The sequence below is a fragment of the Eupeodes corollae genome, chromosome 3 (genome assembly GCF_945859685.1).
Source record: "Eupeodes corollae chromosome 3, idEupCoro1.1, whole genome shotgun sequence".
NCBI classification, from domain to species: domain Eukaryota; kingdom Metazoa; phylum Arthropoda; class Insecta; order Diptera; family Syrphidae; genus Eupeodes; species Eupeodes corollae.
The window spans coordinates 115,725,121-115,745,105 of NC_079149.1; the positions used below are offsets into that span (position 1 = coordinate 115,725,121).

The following is a 19,985-nucleotide window of genomic DNA, read 5'->3' on the forward strand; positions in this document are numbered from 1 at the left end:
GCATGTTTATTAACAATACATTTTTTGCTAATTTTCAAAATTTCTCATAGAGAAAAACCAAGTTTAATAATATTTTCAAGCTCTTGAACAAGCATTATCTTTCGTTGAGTTCATTTTGACATTTCAGTTATAGTATAATATACTTAACGAACTTATACTGAAAACGATTGAACACGACAAAAGTGATAAAGTTACGTGAAGCAAATTATTATCGATATCGTTAATGATAATCGTTTTGACGATTATCGTTTCGGAAATTACGGAATGACTCCCCAGTTTTTATGTTTGCAAATTTTACTGATGTCAATTCAATGCTGTCTTTTTGACATAGAATGTAGAAGATATTATAATAGAAGGCTAATTAGTAAAAGATGTGTTTATTATGGTTATTAGTATACACGCAAATTAACTTGCTGTTAAATTTAACTCTACGATACCTAAACGTGTATTTAGCAATTCATTATTGGTAAGGTCCTTTGAAAAAAAAGGTTGCGTCTTAAATTAGTTATAATTTTTTCCACCAAACCTACAAGAAGGCAAGCATAGCTAAGGAGTTGAAATCACTTTTAAGGAGGGTTTTGTATGAGAATTAATATTGACTAGCTGTCCGTATATAATATGTCCATGTCTTAAAAATGTCAGCTTTAAAAGTATACAAAACAATCTTTAAAGTTTCAACTACAATTATTCTATTATTATATTAAAATTTCGAAAGTAGAACATTTTAAACTCTACCTCATTAACATCCCATTCAATAATCAAATACGCATGTCTATTTTTTGACGCTTGGAACGCAACGAAATCAAAACAACCAAATGCCAAAAATGACAGTTCACGAGTAAAATAACAACGACTTCGTTTGTGTCAGAGAGGGGGTGCGCGTAGCTCGACGCACGTTTTTAATTTTCCTTCCCTAATTATTTGGTTTTTGAATTTTATTTTTATATTCTAGTATCGTTATAAAATATAAATAATTATCAGAAAGTATCAAATAATGTTGTAGTTAAATCAATTGCAGTGAAATTTGAGCAAAAACTAAAATTCTTGTGTATTATTTTGTTGATAAACTTAACAGAAAAGAAAAAAAAACCAACCACGTTCTTATGAACATAATTATCTATATGTAATATATCAATAGAGTTTGCGAAAAGTTTAAATATTTAAATACTACACATACGAATAGAAGGTAAGACGTTGTGTTTTGTTGTTTATTTTTTGATAAAATTATGATTTTTTTCGTACCTAGTCTGCTAATGCTTTTTATTTTATTTTTTTTATTGACCTATTTGCCATTTTAAGTTTCTTGCAAACCTACATCTTCTTTTTTTTACGTACCTACCATAACCTATTTCAGTATGTATTCATTGCATATAGTCTCGAATTAGAGAAGTCGTCCTTCGCCTAATCCTAATGATGATGGGACAACATCAAAATAGTTAAATTAAATGTATTTCTATGTTAAAACAGCTATAGGCACGTAAATCGTTTGCATTTATAAATCGTGCTTACATGCAATATCATACAGATCCTTCATACTTTTATTTTACCTTCATAATTTTTTTCTATTTTGTATGGAATCTTAAGTATTTATTGATTTGAAATCGTTCGAACTGCTAGCTTTTCATTTCCACGCTTCACCTTCACTCATTTATCAAAAAAGGGGGAAAGAATAATAACTTTGCTGGCATTATGAGAAAAAAAGAATCACTCTAGTGCTGCTTGCATTGGGGATATCTTTTTGGAGAATACCCACCTATAACATGTGTCGGTTATGTTTAAAGCCATGGCAAGTAACATATATAGGAGTGCACACATCTATCATGATTATATCCATTCAAAAGGGTAATAATTGCTACACATTCAACGGTTTGCAATCAAACAAAAAATATCAACACAAATAAAATAGCTTTAGGAAAAACGTTTCGCCTATAAACTTACAGTCGGATACAACTGCATATGAAAAAGCAATTCAACATTTTATAGTATGTAGTTGGTCTATTTATCGATAATTGTGCAAATTGACCCAAATGATAAAAGTCTCACAACGTCGTCGTGTTAATTTACACAAGGTTACTTAAGGTTCTTAACATAAAATTATATGTTATTTAACCTTTGGATTTTTATCACAAGAACCAGAAAATGCTAAATCATAAGTGGCAAGGCGTAAGCCATTCGTAATTTTGGTTTGTAAAATTTTTCGTTTGCAATATTATGGACTCAAATACACAAAAAAGAAACATTTGTCTTCAGAGTTTTTAAAACATAAACAGGTGATCCTTTAAAATAAGGGGCCATCATTGGTTTCTATTGGACTTTATGCCCGTTGACGACACTTAAAAATCGCAATACTTTACTACTTTTCCTTGTGAGCTCAATCTTAAGTCTAGGTTCAATAGAAACTGACAAAGTCAGTTCATTTTTTTGTCATTCAAAATTATGGCCTAAATTATTTCCAAAACAGAAAAACTCTTAACTTAAAATAATTTCTGTCTACTCAAAGCGCATTGCAACAGAGTGGGAATTTTGAATGATTATATACTTTTCATAATATCAAAATCAAGATAAAACTATAATTATTATTTCCCCCACAAAACGGCCCTTATATTAAATCTTTGTAAAAATGTAACTTTAAGAACAAAAAAATTAAGTGGCTAAACTTACTGCATACTATCACTCTACCCATCACCAAAGCCAGACGTCACTCAATAACAAGTGCCTCCTTTTGCATCAACTATAACTATGAGTATGTACATAAAATGATGCAAGGACAATGGTAAGGATGTTTGTTTGTCTATGTATGCTGTGATTCTGTTGTGTGCATAAAAAAGAAAGCAACCTATTTTATGGTGAGCATAATAGCATACAGTTTATTGTTGTTAAAATACATGAATTCTTTAAGAAAAGAAAAACCAAAAAGACAATCTTGCCACAAGAAAAGTTATACATGTGTGTTTCTTTCTTCCTATGTTCACATTGAAATAGCACAATTTAGCAAATCGTATTTCATTATCTTAGCATATCCTTGAATTAAAAAAATTCAAAACAATGAAGATTTAAAAGTTATCTTTCTTAAAGCTGTCTATTGACAAACATACATTTTTGTTTACCTTGAATGTTAAATGGGTACCCATTTCTTAAGCGGTAAATATTAAAGGCACTATTTTCCGATTGCATGTCATATAATATTTTCTTTTATTAATTGATTGATAAATTCCATAAAATTGAATTAATTCTCACAACAATCAATTGACTGCGAGGCAATCAATTCAGCGGCAATTCAAATTGTTTCCTAAACTGTGCGTTAACACGAAATCATGCAAGGCCAAGTAATAATATTCTATCTATACCTAAGTTAATCCGATTCTATTTTTAATGCAATCATTAGTTTTTGTGATGGAAAAATAAAAAAAATATATACGCAGTAACAAAAATACGGTTTTGAAATCGAGCAATAAAGAAATGAAATATGGGATTGTTGTGTCTGAGAGAACGTTTCAATGTTTTTTTTTTTCGAAATATTTGTCCTAGAAACATTTATTTTGAATTCTCGCAACATTATATTTTATATTGTCTTGGTTAACAACATGACTCACTGCGCAAGTCTAATGGTTTAAATATTTGTTTCTCTCAAAAAAAACACCGCATTCCTTTAAAAAAATTCAAAGTTGAATATGAAATATACGTGAAAATGAAGAATGTTGATGTTTGTTAGGGTTTTTCTTTTTTTAAGATGTGCCTTATAATTTTTCAGAATTAGGAATCCAAAAACACTGCAACAGAATTCTTGCACTTTATTACACACAATTTTCGATGTTGCATGTTAAAATAATTTCAATTATATCTGTTTAAAGTTAGCATGATTGCTTATTGCATTTTCGATTCAATTATTTTTGAATTTTTGTTTTGAATTTTGGTTCAGTGTTTTTTTTTTTTTTAATATTGAAATGCAAACATAACAAAAATATAAAGATAAAACTAACGCTTGCTTTAAACTTTTTTTTTACATGTATGTTCCGCAGTTTTTCAAGCAAGAGCAATACAGATTAAAAAAAAATAAAAATGAATAATTCAAATTTTCATAATAATAATTCAGCAAGCATTTTTGATCTTGACGATTCCATTTATATTCATCATGATCATTTAACAAATGGATTAAAACCAATAAGAAAACATGGCATGCCTCCTCCTCCACCAAGGACAGCATCGCTTTATGGTCTATCAAGTTATTATACCCTTGATAGGATTAGTGAATCACCACATCAGTATATCAATAAACATATTAACAATAACAGTAATAATAACAACAATATCATAACATCTCACAATTTATCGAAAAAGTAATAATCGAATTTTTTGGAAACATTTTATTGTTTTGTTTTTAATTGCGTATTTGCACGTTCAGTTAAAGCAAACCAAAAAACTAAAAAGCAATGGCTGTGCGAATGGAAATAGTACTTTATTATAATAAATCAATAAATGTGTATTTACTTTTATATTTTAATTGCTAACATTTTTAATTATTTTGAAATTCAACATCTAAGTTAGTGGTCCAGTATCTTAATTAAGGGTCTTGGACAGAAGGCAAAAGAAAAACGTTGCTTTCTGTATTACTTATGGCTCCATGAATGCTCATCATTATACCCTCGAGTCCAACTTTGGTCTTACTGTTGTCAAAGACAGATGTTCGTTCTTTTTTCGTACTTCGCGAGTAAGCTAACATTTTAAAATTTGGAAAGTCAAGACAAATGTGCACTGAAACGTTTGACTACATATATAAATAATAAATTGGGTGGCGCAACAGTCCGTTAAGAACTAGAGCCTAGTGAATTACAACTCTCAACTATTCCTATGTGCGATTATTGTTGTCAAGAATGGAGGGGACCTACAGTTTATATGCCGAATCCGAACGGCTTATTTGAAACAGAACTTTTTCATGCCAAGAATTACTCTTGGAGAATATGTCAATTCCTCGAAAGAGGCAGTATCCGTGAAAAAAAACTTTAGATGGCACAGGCAGGGATCGAAACCAAGACATCTGGCATGACAGTCCAACTTACTAACCGTCATGACACGGTTACTACAAAAACAAAAATTTCATAGCAATCAAAACTATAGATGCCGCTTTTCACCTACTCTAAATGTTGGACCAATATTTTGTTTAAATGAGAGCTATGATCATTTTTTGTATTGTATTTGTATTCGTTACAAAAATTTCCTATGCCAGGACCTATGAAAAGAACGAATATTCAACAGGTCCTAAATAAGTTTAAGTTTCACATAATTTTTTAATATCAAACTTTTTTTATTTTAAGTTCGCAAAGTCAAAGCCTGCTATAACTGAACGGGCAAATAAAAAGTACTTAAACAATAACACGCAAAATAAATTCTTCTTCTTCCACATTCAACACATTTTTTTAACAAACCCCCTCCCTCATCCCGACTACAGTAGCAACAACATTATTGATCACCAGCACTGCAACAACTATTATTCAAATTACAATAATCACTTTCACCAACAACAACATCAACAACAATATAGAGATCAACAATCACGCAGAGAACAACAACAACAGCAGCAACAACTACAACAGCAGCAACAACAGCAGCGAAGGCGACCCCTAGCACCTACAAGAGAATCCAAATTTAGAATGTCTGTCATTACGAAAGAACCTAATCCTATCGAGCAATTTGAAGATGAGATAGGTGATAATTTATCAGCTGTGCTACGTGAAAAAATGCCAAACAATGATATTCTTTATAATGAAGAGAAATGGTTATGTGGAGGCTATAATCCTGAGTTGTATCCTGAAATGCTCAAAGTACACCAAACACCAGCTTATCGATTGTTAGATAGTAACAAAAAAGATAATAAGTTTGTTGAACGAACTAATTCAAAGCGAAAGTTTCGCACTCGCAGCGAATCAGAACCAAATGAGATTTGCGGCGAAGGTGCTTGGTCAAAGCAGCAACAGCATCAGGAGGCTTTACCTGTGATAGATGGCGGCGGAAAATGTGATTTAGCAACTAAATTAGTAAGCGTCGTCGATGAACGCCGCGTCATTAAACTTCCTGCCACGCCAAAAAGGCAATCTCCAGCACGCGTCCTACTTTATAATAATACTCCGAGCCCGAGATCACCACGACATGTATTCCATAGCACATCTAATGGTCGACGTTCATCACCTGTGAGTAGACGAAGGGGATCCTCGCTCACTCGTCTTCATGAGTATCGCCGAAGCAGGACAAAATCTCCACAATTATCACGTATAACTACAAGTGATGAATCAGCTGCCGAATATGAAATCTATTCCCGTAAATCAAAATCTGTAGATCCGACTCCTACTCATGGAAAATCGAGGTCGGCGAGTAGCGTAGCGAAACCAGTTTCTCCGGAAAAGTTTAAGATCATTTCACCCAATAAAAGACGTGTAGACTACCGTCGCAGTAGCTGTAGTAGCGTCGAAGATGATCTCGACGTATCCGATGGAGGTCAGTTAATTGCAAATGTTTTTTTTTGTTTTGTTAGGTGGTTCTAAATCAATTTATATTCCAGAAAAAAACGCTCATGATGATAGCTTTGAGTCGAATACCTCATCTTCATCGGATTCCGATGAAGACGGCTATAGATCGCATGCATACAAAAATAGCACCAATGGCGATAAATTAACTTCGCCGCTGTGTTCCACCTTTAAACCTGTTACCAATCTGTCAGCGCAATCTTCTGAGGAGAGTTTAGTTAATCCTGAATCTCTGCTCGTACCTAGTCTCTTCCCGAATGTACCACCATATCTAGCATTTTCTTCAAATACAGAAAAAGGTCCTGAAGTTCCTCCAGAACTATTTAAAATTCTCAAATGGAAGGTAACAAATGTGATGCCAAAATTAGTACGCAATGTTCTTTCAAATACTGGTGTTCGATTACTAAAAAGTGAGTTAACACAAAAAAAGAATATTTAAAAATGAATAAACAATATTTACATATGTATATAATTTTGCATTTTGCAGAGACAAACGATTGGATGGGAACTTGGGGAAAGCATATGAAGAGTCCATGCTTCAAAACAATTCGTCCATATCAGAAAATCAATCATCTACCTGGATCATTCAAAATTGGTCGTAAGGATTCGTGTTGGAAGAATTTACAAAAACAAATGATCAAGTATGGCAAAAAGGAGTTCGGTTTTATGCCAAAGTGAGTAATGTTTTCTTTTGTATTATTCAATGAAAAGATGAATAAAATTAAGCAATTTTTAATTGAATTTACTAAGTGGCCTACAGGTCGTAGGTTTGTAAAACTCTTTTACAATTGGTGAAATTGTAAGTCTCGTAAATCTTCGAATTAGCATTTACTTTTATTCAAATGAAAAATTTAAATGGAGGAAAGATATTGGATAATGGGTTTTTCCAGTCTTTGTTAAGTGGGTGACTTCTGGTTACTCGGGTGTTTTCAGTCCTCAACCTGGTAAGGTATTTGTTCATAACATTTATTTTTGCTTCAAGGTCTGTCCATTGTCCTTCATATCGATGTGACCTGACGTCTAAAAAATCTTGATTTTTTCTAAAAGTTTGATGACGTTATCTCTGATAAGCTAAAAATGAAAGAGCATATCGCTGCCTTGCTTGCGTGGCTTTCAAAGCTTTCTTCGGAGAAAGCGAATTTTTGTTGGAAACAACTTTCAATTCTTGTTATCAATGAAAGGATTTAGTACTTCGTGAAGGTTTTTAAGAGTGAGATCTGTTTTGATATATTCACTAAAGAATAGCCAAGGAGGGTGGCTTGAGATCTTTTAAAAATGTTTGGTTTAATCCCGATTTTCCTATAAATATATTCCTTAGAGATGGGCTGACCATTTGGTTGTTTTCAGTTCCGAAGAATTTTAGTGAATGTTTTATGGTAGCATATAACTAATTTTTTGTTTAAATTTATTTTGAAGTCACTGTTTTTGGTATCCAATGTAGGGCTACCAAAATTGTTTGTGTAAATATGTTCCGAAACTTTTTTTAAGTCTATATTTTTTTGAAGAAAGATAATTAACAGCTTCAAAGAAACTTTGCTTGGTTGTCTATATTTTTCTTGTAGAAAGATATTTATCAGCTTCAAGTACTCTGCCACATTGATCTTTCCGGGAAATGGTTGGAAGATACCAAACCATTCCGCCTCTTAAAGAATGATAAATGAATGTTACTAATATTCTAATTGAAAAGAATGCAATTTTAGTTTCGAAACATAACCTTTAAATACATATATTTTTAAATTTTAATGAATTACTTTTTTTTTAATTCACGACACTAAAAAACAAAATGGTTTGAATTGCAGAACCTACGTTATTCCAGCTGATCTTAATTTGCTCCGTAAATCGTGGCCAAAATACGCACAACGAAATGTTAAATGGATAATCAAACCACCGGCAAGTGCTAGAGGTACAGGAATCAGGGTAGTTAATCGATGGGCACAAATACCTAAACGAAAACCATTAATTGTTCAAAGGTTTGTTTTTAACCAATTATTTTGTGTTAATATTAAGGCTTTTAAATAATAATAACGTTTAACCATTTCAAGATATATCGAACGTCCACTTTTGATAAATGGAAGTAAATTCGATCTAAGATTGTATGTGCTGGTAACATCAATTAATCCACTTCGAGTTTATATGTATCACAATGGATTAGCAAGATTTGCTTCAGGTACAAAAATTAACATAATTTCTATGTTTTTATTTTTTAATTTTACTTAATGTCCATCGTTTTAGTGAAATACAGTGCAAAAGCAGATACTTTGAATGAACGTTGTATGCATTTAACTAATTATAGTATCAATAAACTATCGTCGAACTATTCTAAAAACGAGGATGTTAATGCGTGTCATGGTCATAAGTGGACAATAAAATCGTTATGGGCATATCTATCGAATAGAGGAATACGAACAGATCGATTATGGGATGCACTCCGGAATCTTGTTATGAGAACAATTCTCGCTGGAGAGCATTCAATCAACACTATGATTAAACTAAACGTTGAAAGTAAATATAGTTGCTTTGAATTGTTTGGTTTTGATGTTCTACTCGATGCTGAATTGGTACCTTGGTTGCTGGAAGTTAATATTTCTCCATCGTTGCATTCGGAACTGCCATTGGATGCTCATGTGAAAGCGCCGTTAGTTCAAGGAGTCTTAAATACTGCCTTATATAATGTAAGCGGTTTTTTTTTTTGATTATCAAAACAAATAAAGATTTAAATGTATATAATTTTGATTTTGCATAGATTCCTCCAAAATTATCGCCAGAAAAGCAAAAAGAAATTGCAAGCAAATTAGGAGTACGTTCGGGACCATTGTGTTTTGATAAACGAATGTATGTGAATTATTTGTCAAGGGCAGAAAGGCTGAAACATAATCAATATACAAGAAAGTCATTAGAAGATCGAGATGATGTAAGTTAAAAATGTTTTACCAAACAAAACAGTTAAACTTCATTTTAATTATAGTACATTAACGCCATTCTTGAAAATCTTACTCCTGATGATATTCGATGCCTGGTTGTATCAGAAGATGAACTTGCTCGCAGCGCTCCATTGGAAAGAATTTTCCCAACAAGCAATACGCACAAATACCTTAAATATACCGAAGTTCCACGCTACTATAACCGTCTTTTAGATGCCTGGGAAACACGTTACTCGAAAAATCGTCAAGAAGGCATTAAACTTTTACAAGCGTACTGTGAACAAAAGTACCACTTGGAAGTCCCGCCATCGCCAGCTCGCAAGGTAAGTACTTATTTAAACACCAACACACAACACATCCCCCGTCTCCCCTTGATCAAGTATAATTATTAATTGAATAAGCAAAAATATTTATTCAAAAGTATTTATTATTATTATTTTATTATTTTGGCAAATCATTGCTAGTTTCCATTTTTGTTCTTATATTCATTTAACGAAAATATAAAAAAAAACACACAATATTGTTGACTACGTTCACTCAAAAAATTACATTAATCTCTCTCTCTAATCAACATTTCTATACAATAATTTGTTCCTTTAAAATGTACTATATATCAAAACAAACAACAAAAAATATTGTGTTTATGTAATTTTGGAAAATTTTGAGGGTTTTTGGCGGGCCATTCAATCAATATACTGGCGATGCCGTGCGCTACACTGTCGTAAGTCGGTTCATGTGACCATTATAGATCGAAACTACTATATAGCCGAGTGATTTTTATTTCTTTTACAAATATATATCGTTTTTGAGATTCGTAATAAAGTTTCTTAATATATATAATCTATTATATTCATAAAATAAAACAAATAGTTTCTAGAAAATTGAGTTAAAATATTAATTTATTACAAATATATATACCAAAATGTAGAAAATATTTTTGCAGTATAAGCAACAAGTAGGTAAATTAATTTTTGTAATAAAACAAATTAAGTTCTTCGACGGCGATTAATTTATTATTAAATTTATATATAGTCAGTGTGTATTTAAAATTTAGAAATTATTAGAATTTAAAAATTCGTTCATTAAAATAATCAAGAATTAGGCGTTTTACTTATAACTTTTTTTTTTTTTATTGTGTGTAAAGACGCTTTTTAATTTTAGTTGAATAAATTTATTAGATTTAAACTTTAAACAAATATTCTGCAAGAGCAATGTTTTTATTATTTTTTATTGTAGCTGACAAAAAACAAGTATTATTTCTATAATTTTGCTTCCTTGATGTCTGCAGAACTTGTTGAGTGATAAACAAATGAAAGTTTACTTATTTATTTCGTCGGACTGGACAATGTCTCCGTCGTCTCAGCCAGAATAGGACAACCCGTTAAACATGCATCTCCACATAACCCGGTTGTTGAAATCCATTTGGGCTCCGGGCGTCCTTATCTACGCCACTCTTCCAACGGAGGCATGGTCTTACCCGCTGTCTTCTATTATAAATTGTACCGCAAAGGACTTTCCTTCTTCTTCGCTCATGCATGCGTGCCGTGGGCTATATCAGCTTCACGGTATATTTCGTATAACTCATTATACCTTCTCAGAAATTGGATCTCCTCACAAATTGATTCTCCGTAAGACTTTTCTCTCTAACGCCGGTAAGAGGTTAAGGTGTCTAACATTCCACATTATTGATGTTCTGTTAAAAAAAATAATATTCCTGAAAAGTACACGCATGTTTAAGTGGGTAATGCATCTGTAAATGTGTCAAGAAAATCGCAAAAGTCATGAAACGTTCCACGAGAGATTTTAAAATTTCGGCTATAAGGCCATAGAAACCTCAAAACTATTCACACTTCTCCGAATCTGTCTGAAATAGTTTCTATTGTTTAATTCCATAAACGTCATTTTGATTGTTAATACATAACAAGTTATTTCCAGTTGAAGAATTTAAGGCATCTACAAACAGTGGTAGCAGTTTAATTTTAACAGATTTTAGAGTTTTTTTTTTTTGTAGAAAAAAATTGATAGACTCTTGCAGAATTATTTAATAAATAACTTTAAATAGTGCTACATTAACAAAACACAACAGCAATCAAAAATGGCAAACTAGTACACAAAAACAAAAATTAAATAAAATTACACAAAATTGTTTAAATCTTCCTTCAATCTTTTTTTTTTGTAAGTCAAACAAATCAAACATTTAATCTTATTTTTATTATAAAAAAGAAATATCTTTATAGTAATTTTACTTTTTTCTATAAATAGTCAGTTGATGAGGGATTTATATTCTATAATAATTCAGGTGGGTTTTATAATAATAATAAAATTAAGCCAAATCATACTAAGCCGATAACAACTCAGTGCTAAAAATAATAACTTAGGCTTGAAAATCATATCCCCAAAATCTTCATATCACAAATGCAGCTTAAGCATGTTCCTGCTTTACATGAAAACACCATTTTATTGTTCGTCCTATTCAAATCCTTCATATATTTTGAGCTTAATGTAATAAAATTCCAAACTAACCATATCTACTGACAATCTGGTTAAAGAGTATCTATATTATCTATCACTTATGAAAAAGAGCACTTAAAAATAGATAAACAACCTAGTATACAGTAAAACCATGAATATTATAGGAAAGAACTATATCATTGTATTAATTTATTGCAAATTTAAACTAATTTGTACGAATATACTCTGATTCAGGGAAACGTGAGATAAATGGACGTGCCACATCCAAATGAAAACGAAGCTGTATTAATACATACGCTATGGCCTTGTAACTTGTTTGTCAATAAATGTGAAATTTAGCTTTTTTTGACTATTGAACTGTTACTTCATAAAATTAGCAATTCTAGTTAAATAATCAGAAATTTGAGAGCAAATAGATCTCACTGATCTCACTCTTAAGCGTTCCGCCCACATTGCAACTTTAAGTTTAATCAAAAGTATATCGAGTGATTTTTCAAAAGCTTACAAGTTTAACACATGCCAGAAATATTTTGGGCTACTGTTAATTCGATCAGTTCAATTTTTAACTACTTTATCCAATAAATCTGCTTAAAGTGTTGCATAAACAACCATCGAAATTTCTCATACAGCTGAAAAAAACGCCCTATACATAGAAGAGTGCCCATTAAGCAAGTGAGTTGCTGGCAACTTTGAAATTTCCTTGATGCACTAAAGATGATATCAGTTAAGTTAATACATCTCATCTCAATAAGCACAACAAAATAAAATATGGAAAGTTATTCGCTCCAATTCCGAGCACTTAAAGTCGTTGGTACCTAGTTTACTCATTGGATGCAAAACCAATTATAGTTAGTTTAATACCTTAAACCAATTTTCTTAAATACCATAGTTACTAGCATTTAATTTAACATTAATTAAATAGAATTCAATCAAATAATTTTTCAACTAGTTAAGATAATTTGGAACCTCTTTAAAAGTCCGTTTTAAACTCATTACTTTTTGATGAGTTATTTAAGAACTTTTTTAAGCTATTTCAGACAAAAAATTTATCGATTTTTTATGAAATTGATTCGATCGCTTTCTTATCAAATTATTTAATTTAAAAAATTAATCTTCTAATTTTAATTATTTCATTTTATTTTTGCTTTTTTTTTATTTCTTGACTTCTTAGAATCTCAAATCTCATAATTTATAGCAAGCACTAACAACCTTTTATAAAACGTAAAATACAAAAACATTAACATTAGCAGAAAAAAAAACACTTTCGAAAGTAAAATAAAGTTAGCAAGTTTTCCATCATACGCACAATAGAGGATGACTTAACTCTGTGAGCTGCAATAGTGCAATGCCGAGTGTGTCAGTTCATTCAAGGTTATGTCCTCAGTGACGTAGAAAAGTTTTTTAGTTACTTACGACGAACTAATTGCCTAGGACCACAAATATACATAGGTGTCTAAAGATCAAGTTGACACTCGTGAAACAAGTTATTCTAGTCCATGTGATCATGTTTGTGATGTTGTAAAATTTAAACATCTACAAAAATTGTTATCTTTGACACTCCTTTTTTTACATATCGACACATTTAAAATTGACATTACTCTTTTCAAAAGTGTTCTGTTAATAATGAAGCCAATTACATTTTGAAATTATCCCATCTTCGAAATTTTAGCTTACCGTCAGTTGCCAATGTTTCTATCGTTATTTTGGTTCTTATTTTTTTATTTCCGAGGATAGTTGAAGAATCAAGAATCTTCCATTTAAATGTATAATTTTCTTCGAAAATATTATTTGTCGTATCTTTACAAGGTCCCTCTCAGAAAATGTGTGCCTTTTTTAATAAAATTTCTTTAAACCAATTTTAAATAATTGCTTTGCTTAAACTAATTATTTTTATGGTTTAAAAAGTAAATTTAAAATTAAAAAAAAGCAGTTAACTAAAAACAATAACTAATAAGTTTTTGCATACTAAAAGAACATAATTAAAAGACTATGTGATACTAACTATCAAATTACTGCTTAATTTTATTGCTGTAATAGTGTAAATTTTTAAATATAAATATAAAAATAAAATTAAAACTTCGTGAAATTATAAAATAAAGAACAAACCTTTTACTAATTTAAAACAAACAAAAACAAAATAAATCTTGGAAACCATTTAAATGTACACATTTTAAACGATTTCCGATAACATCCCTTTTGCAGGATTACATCATCAAATTCCTGAGATGGATTTTAAAATCGTAATCGCTGCCACCGTATACGTTGTAATTCTTTCAGCAATTTTGTCTCTCATTAGCTTTATAGTTGGTAATTGATAAATCAAAGATAATCAAAAAAAAAAAAACAAAAAAATTACAACAAATCAAAAAAAAATCTAAATGTACATAATTTACATAAATATTTGTTACTTTTTTTTGTAAATACAAAAGCATTACACTTACAAAAAATACAAGCACCCTATTTTTACTTTATCTATAAATAAATTCGTATATTTTTTTTATGAAACAAAACAAAAAATAAACAAAAATTTATTAAAATGCTATGCATTCTTATATCACTAAAACATAAATCAGATATAATCAACATTTAAACTCATTTTTTAAAAAACACATCAAACAAAAACATACTCGACTCGTGTGCTATTTATTTTAACATTTAAAATCATAATAGAAACACCTGAAGATCGTAGAAAATTAAATAATTAAATAAAATTAAAAAAGAATTAAAAGAAAATAAACAAACTGAACGTTAAAAATATAAATAAATAAAATTAATTTGTTGCAGTTCTTTTTACACACAAAAGTACACGCTTAATTTTATGTGTTTTTAGATAAAATATAATATGTGTGTTGTTGGGACAAAGTAAGTTAAATCGATTTGTTTTATTTTGAATTTTATTTGTATGTTATTTCATCCAAAAAATGACTTAGTTTGTGTTTTTGTAGATATTTAAATTAAATGAGAGGAATTTATCAATTTTTGTTTATCAATAATGTTGTGTACTTGTTTACCTCTTTTTTGAAAAAAGCATGTATTGTCTTTTTAAGTGAATATTATTGTCAAAAGGGACATTTTCAAGTAATAATTTCAAGCTAAAAAATAATCATCCAAATCCAAGCCTCTAATATTCGAGAACAAAAAATCAAGACATCTCGACTTGGAATAAACACGTCACAATTTAATAAATCGTTCATTGAGAAGAATACCGTTATATGTATTTTAAAAAATTAGAAATTTTACTTTTATGTTACAGTTCGAACATTTTCTATAAACTTTATTATGGAAGAACATCATCGCTGTAATTTAAAAATTAAATAAAATTCATTAATAATACATTTCTAAAAATTAAGAAAATAATACAATTTAACAATTAAAATTTTTAATTTCGTTTTCTGATGAATGATGACCTTTATGTTATGAAGGTATTCTATTCAATGAGCTAATTGTCCTTTTTGTAAATCAAAACTGGACTAAAATCTTTAAAAAATTCAAACTGTATAGCTTCGTATTGAGATTTATATGAGTTCAAAGTTTTGTTTTTCAAAAACGATGCTTGTTAACTTGTAAAGAGTTTTATTCCGGTGCGATGATGTGCCTTTCCTATTAAAATACCCAAATCGTCTAATATATTTTTCATTTTAAGAGGGTATTTCATTTCATTTTCGCTTTAATTTTATATTTAACCCTTCGAATTCGTACATGGAACAGAAAGTTAATAAAATATTTAAATATGATGAATCCCCAGCTTATGATCTGTTATGCAACATTTTACTTTAACTTCTCAGCTAAATCTTCCCATTTTACTTTTTGAAAAACAAAACCATTCATTCTAATTCTTGTCTTGAAAAGTGATTTCTCAAATAAGCCCTTAGGATTCGGTTTAAAACTATAGGTCCGTCCCATATCTGACAAGATTACTCGCACACAGGATTGGTTGAGAGTTGTAAGTCACAAGGTTCTAGGACTCTCAACGGACTGTTGCGCCACCCAATTTAATTTATTTAAGTAAAGGTTAGAAGTGAAACGTTTGTTTGCCAGCTTTTAGGTGCAGCGTTTCCGAAAAAAAGTTCAACTCATAATGTTCTTTGCCACCAATTTGACGACATTGATAAAAAAAAATTAGTACATACCATACTATTTCAAATATGCACTTTCAACCCTACCTGACTACTTACTTAAGATGGCGCTACAGTCCGGGGCGGACCTGGGTTTCAACCAACATGCGACTCCAGTCAGCTCGGTTCCTAGCTAGCTGTCTCCAGTTTCGCACGCTAAGTTTGTTGGGGTCTTCACCTACCTGCGTGCGCCACCTGAGTCGCGGTCTTCCTCTACCGCCGTCCCTCGGGATTGGATTCGAAGACCTTCCGGGCTAGAACGTTGTCCATTCACTCCATTCGCTCTACATGACCCAGCCATCTAAGCCGTTGGACTTTAATTCTGGCCACGGGGCCAAACAACACCCGAAGACTTTTTCTCTCGAAGCATCCTACGACGTTCTCATCTTTCTTTGACAGGATCCAGCCCTCAGCGCCATAAATGAGAACCGGGATAATGAGTGTCTTATAGATGGTGATTTTAGTTGCTCGAAAGAGGACTTTACTTTTCAATTGCCTTTTAAGCCCAAAGAAGCTGCGATTTGCAAGAGTTATTCTTTGTTTGATTTCAGCGCTGGTGTCGTTGTCTGTGTTTATAGCGGTGCCTAGGTAGACATCGTCCTTAACTACCTCGAAGCTGTCCATGGTGACGTTTTGTCCAAGACGTCGTTGTTCAATGTCCTTTTTTGATGACAGCACATACTTGGTCTTGCCCTCATTGACTACTAAACCCATCTTCTTCGCTTCCGTCGCAGTACTCAAAAACGCTCCACTGAAATCACGCTTTGATCTTCCAATTATGTCAATATCATCTGCGTATCCGAGTAGTTGGATGAACCTTTGGAAGATTATGCATCTAGTGTTGTCGGTAGAATTTTGCACAATTCTTTCCAGAACGATATTAAAGAAATCGCATGACAGTGCATTGCCTTGTCTAAAACCTTTTTTGACATCAAATGCATCGGTGAGATCTTTTCCGACCTTGATAGAGCAGCGTGCATTCTCCATCGTCATTCTGCACAAAACCATACCTGATTGCTTAACATTAATAAGAGGGAGCTATATGTAGCTTAATGTAGACTAGCCAAAAAGTCTAATCAAGTACCGATTCCACATATGTAAACAACTGTTATGAGACTTGAAATTTTAATTAAGCCTTAGCTTATAATTTTAAACTTTTTATACATTTGTACAATCTAAAAATGTTGTAACATCTACTACACTCAACAAAATGTTTGAAAAACTTCATGTTTGTTTTTGTATTTTGTTTTGTTTACATTTCCAGAGGGTTTAATCTGCTTATTTTCTTGACTTTGTACGGAAACAAGGTCAAAATATTATATTATCCGTTGTTATGATGGCCTGCTCACTTTCATATGCTAGGATAAGTTTATGGGCGAAATGCTTGCATTTTTTTGTAATGAGGAAGGAAATGCGTTCTAAACTCAATCTTGGTGGTATCAATCAGCCCTATTCTGCTATTCACGTGGATCGTATATTCGATTAACCCATTCGATTTCCTTTCACACTGTCTTTGCATCATGCTATCAATCGGGTGAACTACATTATCCCAAACCAATTTGACATTTAAATAAACAGCTGTTAATGTAAAAATCTTGGGAATGTTGGATAAATTGTTTTGATTCATACACAAATTAAGTTTAATCAATCCACCTAATCAGAATAATTTGTGTAATTTTTGGAAATGGGCCAAAAATGGGATGGGTATTGAACTTTTTATTCCAATTGTAAGAAGAGGAATAAGAGAATCCTCAAACAGAGAGCTTCGGAAAAATGTTTAAAAGTGTCTTCCTTCCCCTAAAAATGTTAATAGTCTTTTATTTATAAAACAAATTTTCTAAATTTAGCAATATATTACACAAATTAATAAAACCAAACCAGACATCAAATGAAAAATTCGCTGCATTTTTATGCGGATCTGAATTGTATAGAATGAATGCTTTCACGTGAATAGAAGAATACCGCGCAGTATTCGCGACGTTACCGACATACACAGATTCACTTCGAATGAATAGCAGAATAATGATAAGTGAAAATTCAAGTAAAATTCCCCCCGATAGAATAAGCCTGAATGATACGGTCCTCGGACGGTTCTTACAGACACTGCAAACATTTTCTCCAGCCTCATCTGTGAGTCAAAGTGTAATCTTTGTTCCCAATGTCCGGAAATTATGGACTGCAGATATAGTATCTTTAAACTTTTCCAATCCTCTGTTTGTTATACTAAACATTTATATTGAAAAATGTAAAAAGTAACCTGGAAAATAAATAAAATACCTGAAAAAAACCGGTACTTACATTAAAATGTATTTTGGATATACATATATTAAATCTTTCAGGTCAATACTATCAAATCTCACCAAAAACATCTTAAACCCTGGAAACAAAATTCCAACTTTACTTTGCACAAAATTAGTTAAAATTAATGCAAAACTAATGAACACTTAAGTTTATTCAAAGAAATTAATTTCAAAACCCATCAATTATCTTTTATTTGGAATAATAGCAGATTGGTCAAGAAAAAAAATACAATTATGAGCATTATTCTATATTGACTGCAAAACAATTAACTTATGGCACACTTTCGTAAATTACATCAGCGCAATTTTGGTTTATACTATTTCATTATTATTATTATTATTTAACACTACTACGACTAAAAACATGGTTTTTATACCAATTCAAAAATAAGTTTACCACCCGGTAATCTGTTAAATTCATCTTTTAAAAAAAAATGTGTCATCCCAGGGTATTGACAGTTTTCACCACCAATTAAAGTTCCAGCAACAATGTGTTTCCAGAGTGTATGTCATTTGATTATATTTAATAATTTTTTGCGTTATAATGAACTCAATGTATAATGCCCATTTCAAAATAAATACAAATATTGAATATTTAAGCACTTCACTTCAATCCTTATTTCATTCAAATTCAAGATTTTATTTTTTTTTTAAATTTATTTATACTAAAAAATTCCTTAATCCTCTCTAGCTTAGATGTGTTTAAAATGCAAAGTTTCTCTTTTCGAATATTTATTTTTTTCTGGTTACTAGAATCCCATTTTAGAAAAACAAAAACTTAACCGTTTGCTATGCTAGAAGTAAGAATTTATTGCTGATTCTGGAAATGCTTTTATTTTACGTTGTGTTTTTTTTCTTTTTCTTATTCCTTTTTCTTACACTACACAAAAAAAAAAAAACAATCCTCTGCTTCCTTGATAATCTTATCTAGAACCTAAAACACAGGACTCGAACGTTAATGCCGATAACTCGGTCGACACTGGCCCTGACGACTGCAGTAAAGTCAATCAAACGAAGGAATAGAAGGCACATATTAAATTCATATCATCAAATGAAGCAGCTACAGCGTCAGAAGCAAGAAGAGGAAAACGATCCGGACGATACGGAAACCGAAGATGAGCTTTAAACAAAACAAAAAAAAGAAGCTTAACCGAGGAAAAGTCATTACATATATTGGAATTTTTTTTCGAAATGACGAATTATTTTTGAAATAAAAGGTAAATAAAATATTTCTCTCATATGAAAAACATTAACTCTTCTAACTTTGAATCTTTTTTTAATTGCAGTTTGGACGGTTTATATTTGTGTATATATCAAGACTGATTCATCGTAATTTTGTTGAGATTCAGCAAACCTCCATTTATTAACTTTTTTTCTTAGAAAGTATATATATATATTGTAGACTCTTGTACATAGTTATTCAATTAAATAGCAGGCAGAAACCACAATAATAATGAAAAGAAAAATTATAAGAAAAAAAAAATAGTTGTTAAATAATTTTGTTTTCTCCATTCTTTTATAAAATGTAGACTTTTTGTTGTTGCGAAGGTCAGTAACCAAATATACATACAATATTTACAAAACAAAAGCATTTAACGTTTCTCATTTTTCTTGGAATTCTTTCCAATGTTCTGGGCACGAAAAACCTGAATACGCTAA

At 31.0% G+C, this 19,985-nt stretch overlaps 1 protein-coding gene across 7 annotated transcripts; it reads left to right on the forward strand.

The window, feature by feature from the left end:
• The first annotated feature begins 856 nt into the window (after positions 1–856).
• LOC129952634 (tubulin monoglutamylase TTLL4-like) lies at positions 857–19,917 on the forward strand. Of its 7 annotated transcripts, none has more exons than XR_008782349.1 (12): positions 857–1,186; positions 4,020–4,337; positions 5,447–6,489; positions 6,554–6,928; positions 7,006–7,192; positions 8,318–8,488; positions 8,561–8,685; positions 8,751–9,190; positions 9,262–9,429; positions 9,484–9,762; positions 19,258–19,543; positions 19,613–19,917. XR_008782349.1 is itself a non-coding variant. In XM_056065369.1 (12 exons), the coding sequence occupies exons 2-12, from the start codon at positions 4,060–4,062 to the stop codon at positions 19,347–19,349; spliced, it is 3,195 nt and encodes a 1,064-aa protein (XP_055921344.1). In that variant the 5' UTR covers positions 857–1,186; positions 4,020–4,059; the 3' UTR covers positions 19,350–19,501. The 7 variants fall into 7 exon arrangements, 4 of the variants coding, with proteins under 4 accessions (XP_055921344.1, XP_055921347.1, XP_055921343.1 ...); XM_056065369.1 differs by lacking the exon at positions 19,613–19,917 and adding an exon at positions 11,702–11,738 and having other exon boundaries at positions 19,258–19,501; XM_056065372.1 differs by lacking the exon at positions 19,613–19,917 and adding an exon at positions 11,702–11,738 and having other exon boundaries at positions 19,272–19,437.
• Positions 19,918–19,985: the final 68 nt, after the last annotated feature.

What these genes read in the sequence shown, in the direction of transcription:
- LOC129952634 (XM_056065368.1), top strand. Translation starts at nt 4,060, where the DNA reads ATGAATAATTCAAATTTTCATAATAATAATTCAGCAAGCATTTTTGAT. An exon ending in CGCCATCGCCAGCTCGCAAG is followed by an intron (nt 9,763 to 11,701) that starts GTAAGTACTTAT and finishes TTCTATAAATAG; the next exon opens with TCAGTTGATGAGGGATTTAT. An exon ending in TATATTCTATAATAATTCAG is followed by an intron (nt 11,739 to 14,113) that starts GTGGGTTTTATA and finishes TCCCTTTTGCAG; the next exon opens with GATTACATCATCAAATTCCT.